Raw genomic sequence first — 16,801 nt, 5'->3', positions numbered from 1 at the left:
ACCAGCCGCCCACCGGGGCTCCCCGGTCGCTCCCCGCCGCCCTCCCGTTTCCGGGTACGGCCGCTGTCGCCACGGTAACCGCGCGGCCGGCCCGCCCCTCCGGCCCGCCGCGGCCAATCGCCGCCCGGTGCCGGGTCACGCGGGAAAAGGAGCGGCCAATCGGAGCGGCCGCGCGGCTGCGGGAGGGAGAAAGGGAGGGAGGCGGGGCGGGCGCAACGGTCGCTCGGCGGCCGTTGGGCGGAGTTGTCGGGGTTTCCCCTCCTCTTTCCGTCTCTTCGCCCAGTGGCCTTGGTTGTTGTTGGGGAAGGTTGTGCACGAAACCGGAATTTATTTATTATAAAATAAATAATAAAGTAAAATTATTTATTATAAAATAAATAATAACAACGAATAAAAACTATGATAATAATAAATAATAATAATAAAACTGATTTACTTTTGGGTTTTGTCAGTCACAGTGGTGTCTCACAAAATAAAAAATAATAATAGTAAAGTTAATAAATAATAATAAGTCTCCTGATTTTCTTTTGGGTCTTGTCAGTCACAGCGGGAGCTCACAAAACATTCTCAAGCCTCTTGCTGCAAGTTTTGTTTCTCTGTAGCTGAAAATAAAACCCACCATTTTTACAAACAGTCCGGGAGTTTGAGAAAAGCAGCAGAGTAGTGTGAGATGTGCTCTGTCGCCGGGAGCTGGCATCTCTCGGCTGTGCCTTTCTGGTCTTCCCACGAGCTTTGAAATCAGCAGTTCCCACCTCCAACACTGGCTTGTCCACCGTTGGCTGCCAAGAACTGATGTTATCACACCAAGCTTCGGTTGTTCATGTCTTTCCTGTATGCTCCTACAATTATGTTTGGCAGCTGCTTCTCCTCGCCAACATTTCTGATGTGAATTTTGTCGGATTCTGTTCTATCATCACTCCTATGCAAATGTCCTACGCATGAGTGGTGGTATGAGCTGACCAAGGCTTCAGTGCTGGTTGGATTCCAGGTTGGGTTAAAGCCTGGACAAAGATCGGAGGTGCCGATCCCAAGAAAGAATGAGGAAGGAATCAGGCACTTTATTCTGGGACTGAAAGAGCTGAAAGACGTTATTGTGCTGAATAAGAAAATTGTTGCCCATTGCCATGTTCTGCCACGTTGAGAAAGGTGAGACGGGTATTGGTACATCTGACCCTGTCATCAAGTGCTCCTCCTGGGTAGAACGCCTGGTGAGAACCTGAATTTTGTGATTCCATGCTGTGAAAGAAGAGCCAGAGGACCAGGGATCCATTGGGATCCTAGTTCTCAGCAGAACCTGGAGCCTGGATGTAAAACGGTTGCCTTAAATTAAATCTAGGAAAACACAAAGTAGTGCCAGGAAAAGGAGAAAAGTACTTGGAGGTACTCAGCTGCGGCACCCTGGGAGGTGATCCCTGGTAAATTATAGTAGTAACCTGCTTCAGGGTCAGGCTGCCCCAAAGAATCAAGCTGTAGTACTCACTACAACTCTAGCTGTCTGAAAAACAAAACTTTTTTTTTAACTATCTGGAAAATTACTTTTTTTTTTTTCCTTTTTTCTTTTTAGACTAGCTATTGCTAATAACAAACTCCTTGAATGCTCTGTAGAGAAACTGTAATTCTTGGTATGCAAACTTAGAAGATGAAACGGAATTGGTGTACAACACAGCAGCTTCTCATCAAAAAAAGAAGTAAAGTTTGACATGGCCCATAAGCCGATATTAACCACTGTGCAAGTCCAAAATACTCTCAGTGACCTACAAAACCTTCCACAGGATACACCCACTTCATCTCAGAAACCTCCTCTTATGCCATGGGACGGCAATGATTTTTTTTGGCCCTCTACTTATCTGAACTTTGGAGAGGATTCAGTGCTTTCTCAGCAGCTGGCCATAGGCTCTGGAATGTCTTTCTGAAGGAGATCAGGAAAAGTATTACAGTGAAGCTTTCCTGCCTTTGATCTTGCATGTTAACTTTGATGTTCGGACATCCATGTTCTATGTTAAACATGTCTAGTTATGTTTAGTGTCTTATCGTCAGTCCAATTCTGTCACCCTGTACCAGAAAGCTCCTCCCCTTGTCATATTCAAACTATCCTGAAAATCTTGTCTACCTGTGAGCCTGGAAAAACCTGTAATGGAAAGGAAAGACATCTTTGCTACTGCTAAGTTGGCAAAGATACTGCTAAATTTTCTATCCACAACTGTTTCATGAGGTTGGGGTACCACATGCTTTTCCCTGGCTGGGTTACTGTGTTGTATATTCATAAAATTGTCATTAATCTTGGGCATATTCAGAATCGGTCCTGCCCTGATCTAAGGTTGAGCTGCTATGAAGGGACCAGCAGCTGAAGAGGAAATCAGGTTTGGTTCTTTCCTAAATGCCTGAACTCCCTCGTTAAAAGTACATACAAGGTCAGAGTAAGACTGTGGAATATGTAAAGTAGTGAGCAAAGACAGTAACAGTAGACAGTAAAAAACAGTGATAGCAGAGTAATTACTGCTTTCAAGCCTGGTCCTTGAATGCTCCCTTAAGCACCCTCATGAATTAAGTTAAAGGAGAGAGATGATGGAGGAGGCTTAAAGAGACTCCTGTGGCGTTGTTCTGGTAGCAGATGTCACCTTGCCTCAAGGAGATCACTTCAGTGCTTCTGAAAACACAGGAGAACTTTTCACCAGGTACCACGCTAAATCACCTCTCTCTCAGCCTCCTCTCACGCTGAGTTTGTCACAGCCCCAGCCTGACGTACAACATTGCTTCTATTGAAAATCTTTCTTGAGCACAAAATATCAGTTTGGTGGAGTGCCTTTGCTGTATGTAATAAGTTGGTGTGTTAAATTAACACATTTGTTTATATGAATATGTCTAAAGCATGCAGTTTATTATTTCAAAATATTAGTAATTGGCAAGAACAATTGGTTGTTCACAAAATAGTTCACAAAAGAACTATACTGCTCCAGATCCTGATACTGTGGTGAGGGAGCAATTGTGGTCCTGGAAAATGAATGCCACAACAAGAAATAGTGCTCTGCTCATAGAGCAGTAAGTTTTCTTTCCATTTTACAGGCACGTCTCCCTTCTAAGAACTATATCTAAGGCAGGTGAATTTGCTAATAGACATGAGAAGGTGATCAGCAGCTCTGTGTCTGTCAGGTCTCACATCCCTTTCTACCCTGTACTCCTAAGGCACGTCCCGAGGTCTTGATCTCTCAGTCGCCCTCTGTGCACTTCAGCTCTCACCCAGCCAAGATCCCAGGTCCACTTCCCACTCAAATCAAGACGGTGATGAGGGAGAAGAGCCAGAGGGCTTGGGAGCCATCAGGGTACATATACCAAGGAGCGGCTTCTGGTCCCCTGAGCTCACACACGGGTCACGTCTCTGTCCTCACCAGCACAAGACTAGCTCACAGTGCATGACAGTTGCTGTGTATAATCCTCTTTTGATCCTTCACCACACCAGTGGTGCTCTTCAGGGGTCAGTGTTGGGGCCCATTCTCTTTAATATCTTTACTGATGATTTGGATGAGGGAATTGAGTGCACCCTCAGTAAGTTTGCAGACGACACTCAGTTGGGGGGAAGTGTGGATCTGCCAGAGGGTAGGAAGGCCCTGCAGAGGGACCTGGACAGGACGGGTCAATGGGCAGAGGCCAATGGGTAGAGGTTCAACATGGCTAAGTGCCGGGTCCTGCACTTTGGCCACAACAACCCCATGCAGTGCTACAGGCTTGGGGCAGAGTGGCGAAGCTTCTGGGGAGCTGGGGGTTGGCCTCTTCTCGCAGGTGACTGGTGATAGGACTAGAGGGAATGGCCTCAAGTTGCGCCAGGGGAGGAGGTTCAGGTTGGAAATGAGGAGACATTTCTTCTCAGAAAGAGCAGTCAGGCACTGGGACGGATTGCCCAGGGAAGTGGTGGCGTCACTGTCTCTGGGGTTGTTCAAGGAAAGGTTGGACGTGGTGCTTAGGGACATGGTTCAATGGGTGACATTGGTGGTAGGGGGATGGTTGGACCAGGTGATCTTGAAGGTCTCTTCCAACCTTCATGATTCTATGATTCCATTCAGGGACCATTTTGGTGAGTGCCTGGTCTCGAGCCCTTCCCTGTGCCCAGCAGGAGCAGTCCCTGGAAGCAGATCTGGGCTGCTGGCTGTCTTCTGCCTATTCAGCAGAGCCAGTGATCCTGCTTCGGGGCTCCTCACATGGGACAGAAAAAATTCCTGGGCAAACAATACGAAGTGATGACTGGGCTCTCGCTGACAGCTCAAATCGTTCAGAAATGTGGGTTAGCTTTGTACTGGCAGACCTAATGGATATCTGTGCTGCAGCCAGCATACAAGCGGCATCAGCTCTTTGACAAGTAATCTGACTAACGTGACAGAAATGCAGTCGTGCCAGTATCTGATGTGGATCACATATGATACAGTAACAGGCAGATCTGGTGTCAATTGTTATGAAGCCACAGTCTGGACTAGACTTGGCTTTACTATTTTTTTTAATTAGTTTTGCTACACTTTACAGTCTATTTAATTGTAGGTCTGAATTTCCATTTCTGCAGCCTCGAGGCCATTTCTGTGCTTTAGCATTTGCACATTGTCTGTGGTAGAAAAGAAGGCCTGTCTTACACTTCTTCTGTTTGTACCTTTAAGACAGGACTTGACAAACTCGTTAAAAAATCTTGGAAATTTATTGCCAAAGAGTCAATACAAGATGAAGTGCCAGAACTCTCAGATGGTTCAAATATTAAAATGCTAGCAATATGGGTTTTATTGAAAATTAAACAAGTCTGAGGACTTAGTGGAGGAAATAAAAAAAATAAAAAAAAAAAAAAGAAGTGCAGTGACAACAGCAGATGGAGCTATTGGAAACTTTAAATCTTGGTCCTGGTGGGGATGCAAAATATTCTCTGTACAAAGCTGCAGAACCTTCACCTGGTACATTTTATATCCTACTACTAATGCTCCCACCATACATAAGCTCCAGAATGTTGTCAGCACTGTTCTTTGTGTTTATGGTACCCGTTATTGTAATACCGGCCTCTGCTTTCTACACGGTTTGAATTAAAAGAAAAATGAGTTTCTTATTTAAAATAAAAAATAACAAATCCAGTATTTCAATAGTTTGTATCTGGTCTTAAACTGTAAAGCAAGTAGAATTCATTTTACATGTACTTTAAAATCCATCCAAACAAGTATTTCGTTAAGTTCATAGCAGTAGTGTGGCCTTGAATATGTAAAGATTAAAACAAGGCAAAGCCTCTAGAGGAAGCAGTAATTTTTATTTGACTGTAAGAGTGTGCAAAACTCTAACAGTTTGGTTTTTGTTTTTGTTTTTTACAGATGCTTTCAGGCGCACAAACTCTTTTTGAGGTTTGAAATGGAAGCCACAGGCTTTAGGCTTTCTGCAGGTTGGAAACATTGCTGCAAGTATAATTTAATTACCGTGGAGCAGAGCAAGGTGATAAGGTGATAGCCCTCCAGGGGACAGGTAGAGAGGGTAAGCAATTATTAGCTATGAAATCTTTAGGGGTGATTTGTGGATGGTTTTAAAATAGTATGCACAGGAAAACGCCAGAGCAGAGAGAGACCGGATGAATTTAAAGGGTTTTTTGTAATATGCCTGTGTAATTGAGTGACAGGAAAATATTGCAGTTTATTATGGAGGCAGTATTGATAAGAAGTGTTACATAGTTCTTGTGAAATGTTGAGCCTTTCCTTGTGTTTTGTGACTTGTATTGTTTGTTTTATTCTCAACGGTGAAGCTAAATAACAGCTATGCAACCACGTTTGAGAATTGAAACACAAATCTGAACAGTTAGCCCATTCATAGGGAGTAAGAAAAGCTTTCCCGAGAAAGAAAGAAGAACAAAGGAGGCACATGAATGTGCTTAGACAGCCAGATCAGGGGTCAAGGGAAAGTTCTGGATAAATACTTTACCATTGAGTCACCTGACAGAGTGTGATGGGTTAGTCTGGTTATCTTGCATCAGTTTCAGCTGAACCTGTGAAATTAAGGTACATGCTAGAAATGCAGTCCTCACCAGTTAAAAATACCACTTTGCAAAACAAGTGGGGCAGAAGACTAGGGGAAATCTTCCTTCTTTGTTACTTTCTTGTCACTTACTTTGTAATTATACTCAATAACCTGATATTTTTGATATAATCGTTATGGTTTAAAATATATAGCATATAGTAATGCAGACTAGAATAAAATCGTTGATTATCAGCCATAAATGTGACAAAGGTAGCTTTTGATGTTTAAGATATGAAATAGTTCACACTAAGTCATGAATCCTCAATGCTGTGAACCTGGGAGGACCTTTCAAATTGAATGGTATCGTAAAGTATGATAAAAGTGAAAACCAAGAAGGGTGTTAATGGCATAGAAGTCAAAATATAGACCAAGCCCTGACAGCATCTTCTTATGTACTCATTTTGCTTTATTGGCTAAAGGAGCAGTTTCCTTTTAAGTTAATTTAAAACAGACTTTCTCCCTCCTGGAGTGAAAAATTTTTATTGAAGTTTTGAGTAACTGCTGATGTAGGAGTCTGACAGAAATGAAACAAATGGCAGTACACCATTTATAACCCCTGACTTGTTTGTTTTTTAATGTAGAGTGTAATAAATGAGAACATAGATTCACTTGTCCCGGTAACCACCTCGTACTTCCACAAAGGCTTATTCATTCCATGAGTCCCAAATTAGAAGGTGACAGCTCCTTTCATATTTTGAAGTTGAAAAACATTTATCAGTTATTTACAAAATATAAATGGAAATGGCAGCTGAAGGAGCTTCCATTACTGTTGTTTTATTTTGTTCTCTGGATTTCCTTTTCCTTTCTTTACACTACTGTAAAGCAAAGTAACTATTGATTTAAATAGCATAACTCCAGATTTACAGTTGCACATGAAAGCAAAAAACATACCTTTTTTTTTATTATTGTTTTCTGACAACATATGCAGACAGGAGACATGGTAGAGAGCCACGTCATGAGTAAGGGCACCCATGTGGGGAAGAATGGCTGGAAAACAGGAAAGGAACTTAAGAGTCAGCTGGACCTGATTCCCAAAGGATACATAAGGATGTATATGCTTGCAGTATATATGAGTATGACAGGATTTATGTATGGTCTGTCAAGCTTCCTATGAATAATGCGTGCTATAAGCAATGTCACAGTACATGACATACGACAGCTTCCGAAGTAAATGGCAGCAGTGCATTCAAGATTTGCTTGAGTTTCTTCAGTGTCACCTCTGTCCTTCTGGAAGTCAAGTACAGTCTTTACAAGTAGATAAAGATTTCCTGACTCTTTCAAATGCAATGGGAATATATTGCTCGTTCAGTCTTTTTCCTGCCCCGTCCCCCAAAAAAGCACATGCAGGTTTGAAAGCTAGCTACACAAAAAAGTGATGTTCTTAGAAACTTCATGCACATTTTATTCAGAATTAACAGTTATTATTTAAGTAGTGTCATTCCTATTATACACATGGATATGTAGAGGCCATAATCCAAATGTCGGATTAAAGACATCTCTCATTACATAGAAATTGAGACACACCATAACAGGAAATTTTAGCATTATTATTCTGGCTATGAAACCTGTAAATCATGTCCATATGTTTAAAAAGCAAGTCATGCCGAACGCAGTAATAAAAGGCATTTCAGACTTCAAACACTACGTTCCTCTGTTCAATAACCTTCCCTCTGAGAAGGTCATTTAGTCATAGGTTAAAAGCTAATGACATCAGTCAAAAGCCAGATCTGCCATGAATTTTACATACCCCATTTAAGTCTCCTGAATTGTTTTATTAAATCTCTGTTATTAAATTCTGATGTATTGATATGAAAGATAACAGAAAGCATTTCTATTCCCAAGTTTATTGAATATTTTGAAATGGATTGACTCCAGAATTTCTCAAATCAAATAACACTATAAATTCTTACAAGTCCTCATCAAATTCTAATTATCTGTTTTGTTTCCGTCTCCACCCAAAGCCTCCTTTTAGTCATAGTTTTCCATGCAAAGGATTTACAGCCTGTGCCACAGTATTAGCAACATCCGGATCTTCTCTGGACAGTGACAATGATGATCATCATGCAGCACTGGCATTCACAACATTATGCTTAAACTCTTGAGTTTTTCCACATGGTGCTTGGGTGAATGCTATAAATAGCCAGTACATACTCTAGCTTTGGTTATTTTCTCATCCTACAGGAGAGCAGGATGGAAAAGTGCGGCACACAGCAATGCAGAGACTGGCACAGAGTCTTACAGCTGGGGATCTGCCAGGATGGAAATTTATTGTAATAGAAATAAGCTGTAAGATCCCTGTGCTGCCAACACAGTAGTGAGCTGGCATAGTCCAAAAAGTACGTGACTGAAGGCTTCAGAAGATGGAAGTGCCTTTCTTAGTCCTTCTTTTTGCAGAAGCCAACAGGAGGGGAAGAAAGGCCAATGCTCACACTCTGAGCCATTAACGTGTAAGGTTAGAGGAAGGTATTTTCATGTTCAAAGTGTGAATCTGGGTAATTCAGAGCCTTGGGGTGCCTCTGCTTTGCCACCCAGCACAGTGCCGTACGTTAGGTGAAGTGAGAGGAGTTGCATCCATCCTATGGAGCTGCAGGGGAAGGCTGCAGTTCTGTCCTGGTGTGTGTGGTGTCCTTGGCCATGGGACACCAGCAAGAGGCATCCCCTTCCCCTGCCAGCCCTGGCACAGTGTGTGTGCTCACTTCAGCCTCCTTTTGTGGCCTGGAGGGCCAGAGGCAGCTGGCTGACACATTAATGGGTTAGTGGAAGAGGAGGAGTTGCGTGAGGTGCTGTGCTGCACCAGGAGGGAAAGAGGTGGGGTGTGATTAGGGTGCACGTATGCACATGCACACACACATTCATCCCCAATTCTGCTAACCTGCAGAGGTTTGGGTACAAGTCTTAACTTTGCGTGCCAGAGCTGCCAATCCTATTTAATCAAAGACACACATTTGTAAGCCTTCTGCAAATTATGACCACATATTTTCTCTCATTTGCACAAGTTCCTACCAAAAATATTTACCCAAGCATTTCACAAAGTGATCCAAAACAGTTTATCACAAAATTTTGAAGTTAAGGGTTAAAATCACTGTGTGGCTTAGGTTGAACGAAGTCTGTGGATGTAGCAACATCTCGCTTCTTCCCACTGGGATCTTCAGTCCCAAGTGAGACCTCCAGGCACAGGTCTGTTTTACAGTGGTCTAGGAAGGTGCGAAAACCTCAGAGCAGGGTTTGCAGTGGTGATCAGTGATGGGACCTTTCCAGCCCCAGTATCCATGCTTTGCATTCTCCTGGGGGTTGGATGGCTCATGTCCAAATCCCTCTCTGCCTCACTAAGAAAAGCTTTCAAACATGGTTTTCAGCTCCTTAGTGATTGCTTTATCTAAGAGCCTTCTGGAGTTGGAGCAGACATATTTGTCTCTCAGGTTGGAGCAGCTCTGTTTAAAAAAAGAATAAAATGAAGTGTTCACCCTGTCAGGGTAGAAAGCTGAGGAAGCTTCTACAGATCAGCGTTGACAAGACCGAGACATAATTAGTACAGGGCTCCAACTGCTAAATCTCAGTGTAAGACAAGCTAGGAAATGCAAAAGCTTAAACTCTTTCAACGTGTCACTCAAAGTCAGACCTCTGCACACCCAGAGGGCATCTTCTCATCCTGCCTTTTTATGTCAGTACAGCTCTACTGACTTCAGGAATTATTTATTCATGAGCCTAGCAGGTCTCCAGTCAGATCCAACCTGTGGAAAACCATTCATTTTCCCGTTATTGCAGTGTGAAATGACACTATAAACTACTGCCCATGGACGATGTGGTTATAGTAAAGGAATATACGTTAACTTTCTTGACACTGAAGAAGAATTCAGCTGTACAAACACTGATGTATAGTTTCAGGCAAAGGTGTATTGTTACTCCATATGCCACTAGTGCCATCAGTTAAGTGTCTGGTTCAGTGTGAGGTGCCTGGGCTTGCAGAGCATTGTGCCTCTGCAGTTCCTTTGCTTTCTGAGGAATGTGCTAACAGTGAAGACGACGTTAATCCCACCACAGGATCGGGGTACCCCCAACTACGGGTGAGGTGAAAAGTGATGGGGAGGTTTGTTTCTTTTAAGGACCTTTGCATAGCTCAAAGACTTCACCCACCATGAATATATGTCTGAATTTAGAGCCTCTCAGAAGAGTGAGGGAAGTGTAAGGGTGTGCTGCTTCTACTGCTTGTCCGGTTCACCTTATTTTGCACTGGGGTCCCGTTCTGGTCCTTGTTCATATGGCAGGCCAGTTGCATGTGGCCTGTGCTCTGCAGGAAACCCCTCAGCAGGAGAGCCCAGTGCAGATGAGGAGGCGACTTATAGGATTCTTATAGGATTGAGTTCTGACTTTATTTTTCTAAAAAATCTACTTTTCCCTATAAAAATACAACAAATAAATAAAATAAAATAACCCTCTGAGATGCACATCAAAAAGCTATTTTCTATTCCACACATTGTGTCGACCTTTCCATCTCCGTTGCAGTTGTTTCATTTCCTCTGTTCCCTCCATTCACAATGCAGTATAGAATTGGAGAATTCGGCAAAGCGGAAAAAATGATTCAGTCATCAAGACCATCACTTCCAGTTCAAGATTGCTGCTTACAATATTTTCTCTAGAATGACTCAGACCAGACTTCAGTGGCTCAGAAAACAATGTTGTCCTTGTACTTGATTTGGTTAAAACACTGTTATTCAGGCCTCACACTGGTGAAAAGAATTTCAGTGCAAAGGACATGTTTTCATGGCATGGTAAGTTAAAAGCAAAATTATCGTTTCCCTTAGAAAATCACTGAACAGTTAGTACTAGTGTGGCTGTTATCCCCTTAGGGAGATTAACACACAGGAACAAATAAATAAATCACACATAGCTATCAAGCAGACGTGGGAAAAATTATTCTTCCATACTGAAATTATTGGACCAAGTGACCTTGTTTTGACCTGGGGTTGGGCAGGAGCCAGTCCCAGTGGGACAAACATAAGGCTGTGCTTGAGGTGGCTTTGGGTTTTTGCTTATTTCTTTTTGTTTGGCAGAGTTTTAGCAAAACAGAGAAAAAATCAAAACCACTCGAATAACTGATGTATTTATTTTCTTATATACACTTAAATATGGCACATCTGACAGTAGTTGTACAATAAACTCGAAATGATAATCAAAGCTGGACAGTAGATCAAATAACTCAGTGCTGACCCTATTAGAAGCCAAATCCTGTACACTGAATTTCTGAAGAAAATTTCACCCTAGAGTTGCGTTAGCTAAGGATTCAGAGGCTAAGATTATCTAGTCTCAATTTTTGAAAGACTGGCTGGTGACTGCGACTCTATTACCAGTACCAGCTTCATCTTTCATAGCATAACATTGAACTGGCTCTTTCTGCACTTTCTTCCACACAGACAGAAATTCATCAGTTGTTTTTACCTCTTACAGAACAATTATCAGTGTCCCAGAGGACTGACCTGCAGTTAGTGATAAATAAATAAATGCAGACTGGATTCATTCTTCTGCTGTTAATGTGGAAGATGTTCGTGTTTACTACTGTTTGAAAGTCAGTGACAGCTACGTTGCGAAGCAGTGGATTTTTGTGGAATTGAGGAAATTCGGTCAAGGATTTTCTTTGCTTTGAGACCCATGAGAACCTCTCTTCTCCTTCGGACAACGACAATGCCTGGCACACGTTGGTTTTGCAGTGGGGCATGTTCTGGGTTGGGATGGACATTTGTCCTCACAGCTGTTTAACAAGGGAGAAAAAAGGAAAAAAGAGAGGAGCATTTTAATATGATAATTCTTCACTGTCACTTGCCCCAACTTTTTCATCATCCAACACGTAGGAGACGTTTAAGAAAGTGCTGACACCCTACAAAAAGGGAGTAAAGACTGCTGTCTGGCAGTTCTTGTCTGCAGCAACATGTCTTCTTGTTGTCCATTCATCCACAGTCAACCTAAGTAATTCTTTTATTTCTTGCAAGCAGTGAAATCCTGGATAGTGCTGCCCTCAAATTTTATGAAGTACCTTAGCTTACTTGATGCTTCAGCTTTGGTCCTCCAAGACTACCGGGCATAAAAGTCTGGCATAGAAGTCTTATGTCCAGATTACAGTCATTTCTAGGAGATAAACTCATGTAAACAAATGATTGTATTGATACCCTCCCATATCTGCAACACATAAATGACCAAGTCTCTGCTGCTCACTTTCAGCTCTGCTGATTCTTTTAGCTATTTGTATATTTGTTGTACATTTGTATATTTTATCCTTGTCCATATTTTCAAAGCTGAGTCTAAAGATGCAAATTTTACTTTTTCCACAGCTTCCTCTCTACGAATGAACCTAAAAGATCTATGAGAATGGACCGTATAGGTGACCATACAGTGAACTGCGGTGCTGCTAAGGTACTCAGGGAAACTGGATTTTGACTGTTCATACAGGCTTTCAGACTGAGTTCTTGCATGCTCTTGGATCTGTACATGTGACCAGGGTTTTCTGAGAAGGAAATTTTAAAAAACAAACTAAAAAAAAAAGGGGGGAGTATTTTAAAAGCATATTTTCCATTTATGTTTTGCCAAAGAAACCTCAAAACTAGTTACACAAAAAGATTTGGAAAATGCATGGAGTGTAATAGCCCCAAAACAATTTTCCTGGTTCTCAGAGGAATCAGACCTGATTGGATGGCTTTCTATGTGTACAAAATTTCATTAGCTCTAGCAAATCATTTGCTCTGAGAACAAATTTAATAGGGAATGAGCTGCATGGTGTGGATGTTAATTTAGGGTACCTTTGTCCCTAGAAGTTCATGAAAAAGCATTTGGCTGTCACAAAGAACACAGGCTGGGTTCTGACTCGCTGGAAGTGCAAGATTCAGTGTCTCACAGTTAATCCCCTTTGTAACACAGTAATTTCAAGTGTAGCACTGTTTTAGCAGTCATTCCCCTAAGAATAGGGAAAAAAATAATAAATCTAGGTAGTTGAATAACATTCTTGTCCAGATTTCTCAAAACATGTTAAATAAATAAACCTTAGACTCTTCTATGACGTGAGTATTGTAAATACTATCTCTATTATTATTATTATCTCCATAATTGCAGCAAGGTATTTTATCCTGGGTGGCACTCCTAGCTAATTCAGCACTTGCACCTTCAGCATCTATGCAAGCTAATTCAGATCTTGCAGTATAGGCACTGAATGACAAGGAGCGCTTACCTGCAGGTTTCAGCATGAAATATCTTGTGTTTCTGAGCACAGCTTTCCTGGCTCTCCCTACACAAATAGCAGCTGCAGTTCTCTTTACTTTGAAAGAAGTCTGTGGGACACTTCTGTCTACAGATGCATTCACAATTTTCTTCATCAAATTCCATATGTTGTCCACACATAGCCAGTTCAGCAAGAGGAGGGAGTCCTGCAATAGTTCAAAAAACTTTTAGTGTTAGGCTTTACAGGGCTAAATCCTGCTCTGTAAGACACTGGCTCTTTCATTGCAATCAGTAGGATTCACATGTGTACTCTTTGATTTATTCTAGTCTTTATAATTTCTGCTGCAATTTACAGTGCAGAAATGGACTTCTCGAGTTTTTCAAGGGAGGAGCGAGCCGATTGTTTCACTAACTCTGATACTGTTATTTCTTGTGGGTTGAACCCTGCATAAAAGTACTTTATTTTGGGGCTGTATATCAGAAGTGCCAAATGTTAGGTTTTGGAACACACAAACCTTTACTGCACTGCAGGTTTTAAAAAGAAAAATCTTAGAAAGGATTTAGTGGATGCCCTAGTCAAAGTTGCATATGCACACAAACTAGCACCCTCACTGCTCAATGTATTTCACTATCCATACACTCTGGAAATTTTTGCAAAAATAATATTATGTCTAGCATGATGCAAGCCAGTCTAGCACTTCAATAAGCAACATATGTACACTTGTCAGTTAACGAAAGGAGAAAATACTTTTTTTCAGAAACAAAATCCCAGCCAAGCGAACACTCCAATACCTCATCTATCTTCCCTCAAAATACACATCTGGAGTACAATATGAGGCTAATCCTAGAAAAAAGGGGGAACATATTTTCTGAAAGCCACATTAAAACACTGGCAGCACATCCCTGGTTAAAGGTCACGGCATATAATGTGTCACTGGAAAGGTAATTTCCTGGAATTTTACAATTAGCTATTGGATTTAACCTATGGAATGTGGAATGTAACCTGTATCCATGACCTCTGCAACCTGAGCTGTGCTCTTACTGACCAGAACAGGCCTGTACGTTACTTGAAAGAAACCATCATTATTTACTTAATGCTGAAAAACCAATATCCAAAAAATAAAAATAAAAACCAAGTCCTATTTGAAGAGAGGAAAGAATCTGCCCCAAATTCTTGGAAAACAAACCACTTCCTTGGGGTGATAAAGCTTGGCATGTATGAGTTTTTCAGTCTCACTGTTTTAACATCAAAGACAGAGTTTAAGTTATTTTGTCCTAGCCACAGCCAAGCACAACGTGCTTCAGAGAGTTATATTTTATCTGAGGAAATATTGAGTTTATGTCAACAAAAGCTATAATTCAACAAGCCACAAATTCTAATCTCCAAGCTGACCTTACAAAAGGCCAAGAGTGAAGAGGACTTTGGCTATTCATAGTCCTTTGGACATACTCTGAAATACGGAGTACTAATCCTTTCTTGAATGAAAAGACTAACATGAGTTTAACTACATAACTTGATGGTCAAATGATCTGATCCAGAATAAGAACAGATCCTACAGAAAAAGTTATGCAACCAATCTATTAACCTTAGGACATTGCAAATAATAGAGTAGCTTAAGAAATTATTTAGTTTTACTTTAACTTGCTTGCTAGCTCGCTTTTATCATTGCCTTGCCTGGTTTTCTCTTTTGCTTGCTGAATGTAGCTTAAGCCAGAGAGTCAGGGCTTCCATGTCTATCTGCTCTACTGCTGTCACAATTTTACTTCAACTGTTACAATTTCCTAAGAAAATCAGTTACTTTAAAAAAGAATTACATAGGGCCTGGGGAAGATTTAACTTTACTCTTAATGTTTACTGCTAGTAGGTGTCTTTATACTTACTCAGTTCCCCCACAGAATATTTCCTGCAAATTTATTTGACAAAGTTTTCCATGAAAAGCAGCGGGAGAAAGGAAGTACTGGACACTTGTACTTACTTTCGTAGATTTATAGAATCATAGAATCACAGAACGGTTTGGGTTGGAAGGGACCTTAAAGATCACCCAGTTCCAAGCCCCCTGCCATGGGCAGGGACACCTCCCACCAGACCAGGCTGCCCAAAGCCCCATCCAGCCTGGCCTTGAACACCTCCAGGGATGGGGCATCCACAGCTTCTCTGGGAAACTTGGGCCAGTGCCTCACCACACTCTAAGTGAAGAGTTTCCTTCTAACATCTAATTTAAATCTCCCCTCTTTCAGTTTCAAGCCATTACATCTTGTCCTATCCCTGACAAAGAGTCCCTCCCCAGCTTTCCTGCAGGCCCCCTTGAGGTACTGGAAGGCCACTGTAAGGTCTCCCCGTAGCCTTCTCTTCTCCAGGCTGAACAACCCCAACTCCCTCTGCCTGTCTTCATTTTACCCTCTCCCATTGTCTTCCATAGATCTTAAAGGGCGTACTTGCATACTCTTGAGTATATATAGCGTATCAGTTTGAAAGCCTCCCAAATACCTTATTAGACTACCTAAAAGATAGTCTAATACTTTCAAACATTATAATCTTTTGCACTGACTACAGCTAATAGGAAGGACTGATTTTACCCATCTTATTTCTTATTCCTGATACATCTGCTCTCAAGAACTTCCCATAATGAAGATTCAACACCTTCTGCAAGCAACATATTCCAGGGGATAATTTTTTCTACAGTTAAAAAGCTTTCCCTAATGTACATCATGCAATTTAAGGCAAATGTAAAATAAATTAAAAAATAAAAATAAAATAAAAAATCAAGAGTACTGACTTCATTAACTCTTTTTAATACATTCGTGGTTCTTATTCAACTTGCTAATATAGATGGAGTAAAATGGCCACGGAAAAAACATGAGATGGGGATAAGCATATACAAGCATTTATTTTCAGGTGATTTTCTACACCATAAGCCAGGCCCATCTAAGGATGTAGAATTAAAACTGTACCTCTCAAAACAGGAAATGGGACATAACCAAAATGAAACAGAAGCAGCTTGGACATAGTAAATAAATGTATCCATTGGTAGTTTTATCTTTACCTTCCCGTCTGTTGTGATGCTGTACATCTACAACACATTCACATTTGTCACTATCCCAGATCCATCCATTATGGCAAAGTTTGCTGGCAAAGGGACAACTAGGAAAAAAAAAGATGGAAATTAAAAATAATTAAAAATAACATCACGAGCAGCATCATAGTCATTTGGCAAAATGAACCTATGCTTAAAGATGTACAATGGACTGTTTTCAGGGCCAGAGGGACCAGCCTGACTTTTAGGTACTTGGATCTTGGAGGGGAGCTCACAAACCGGAAGAAGGCTGAAGTTCTCCAGTGTCTGCATAGGAAGAGGATTCAGAGCAGCCAGCAGGCTGAGTGAGGGCTGGAAGTGGCTTTGCTGAAACGTCACCAATTCTCCAGCCCAGAAGTCTAGCTGAAGGGCACTTGCAGGGTCAAGCCTACATGCAGGGCGAGACAGAGACTTCTGAGCTAACTTTAAATGACTCTAGCTGTGTTTCCAGAGTGTTTGTTGAGTTAATGTAGTCGGTTTCCTTTGGGACTACAGCATGT

General features: G+C 41.5%; 1 protein-coding gene across 1 annotated transcript in view; it reads right to left on the bottom strand.

The window, feature by feature from the left end:
- Positions 1–11,109: 11,109 nt before the first annotated feature.
- The window catches only part of VEGFD (vascular endothelial growth factor D), a 30,427-nt gene continuing 24,735 nt past the window's right edge, over positions 11,110–16,801 (bottom strand). The window contains exons 5-7 of the mRNA XM_040532985.1: positions 16,272–16,369; positions 13,238–13,433; positions 11,110–11,770 (exon numbers count right to left, since the gene is read on the bottom strand). Of these exons, the coding sequence (XP_040388919.1) occupies positions 11,644–11,770; positions 13,238–13,433; positions 16,272–16,369 (421 nt within the window). The 3' untranslated portion in view covers positions 11,110–11,643. The remainder of the gene's footprint in view (positions 11,771–13,237; positions 13,434–16,271; positions 16,370–16,801) is intronic.

Source organism: Cygnus olor, chromosome 1 (assembly GCF_009769625.2).
Source record: "Cygnus olor isolate bCygOlo1 chromosome 1, bCygOlo1.pri.v2, whole genome shotgun sequence".
NCBI lineage: Eukaryota > Metazoa > Chordata > Aves > Anseriformes > Anatidae > Cygnus > Cygnus olor.
This window is presented reverse-complemented; position numbering and strand designations above follow the sequence as displayed.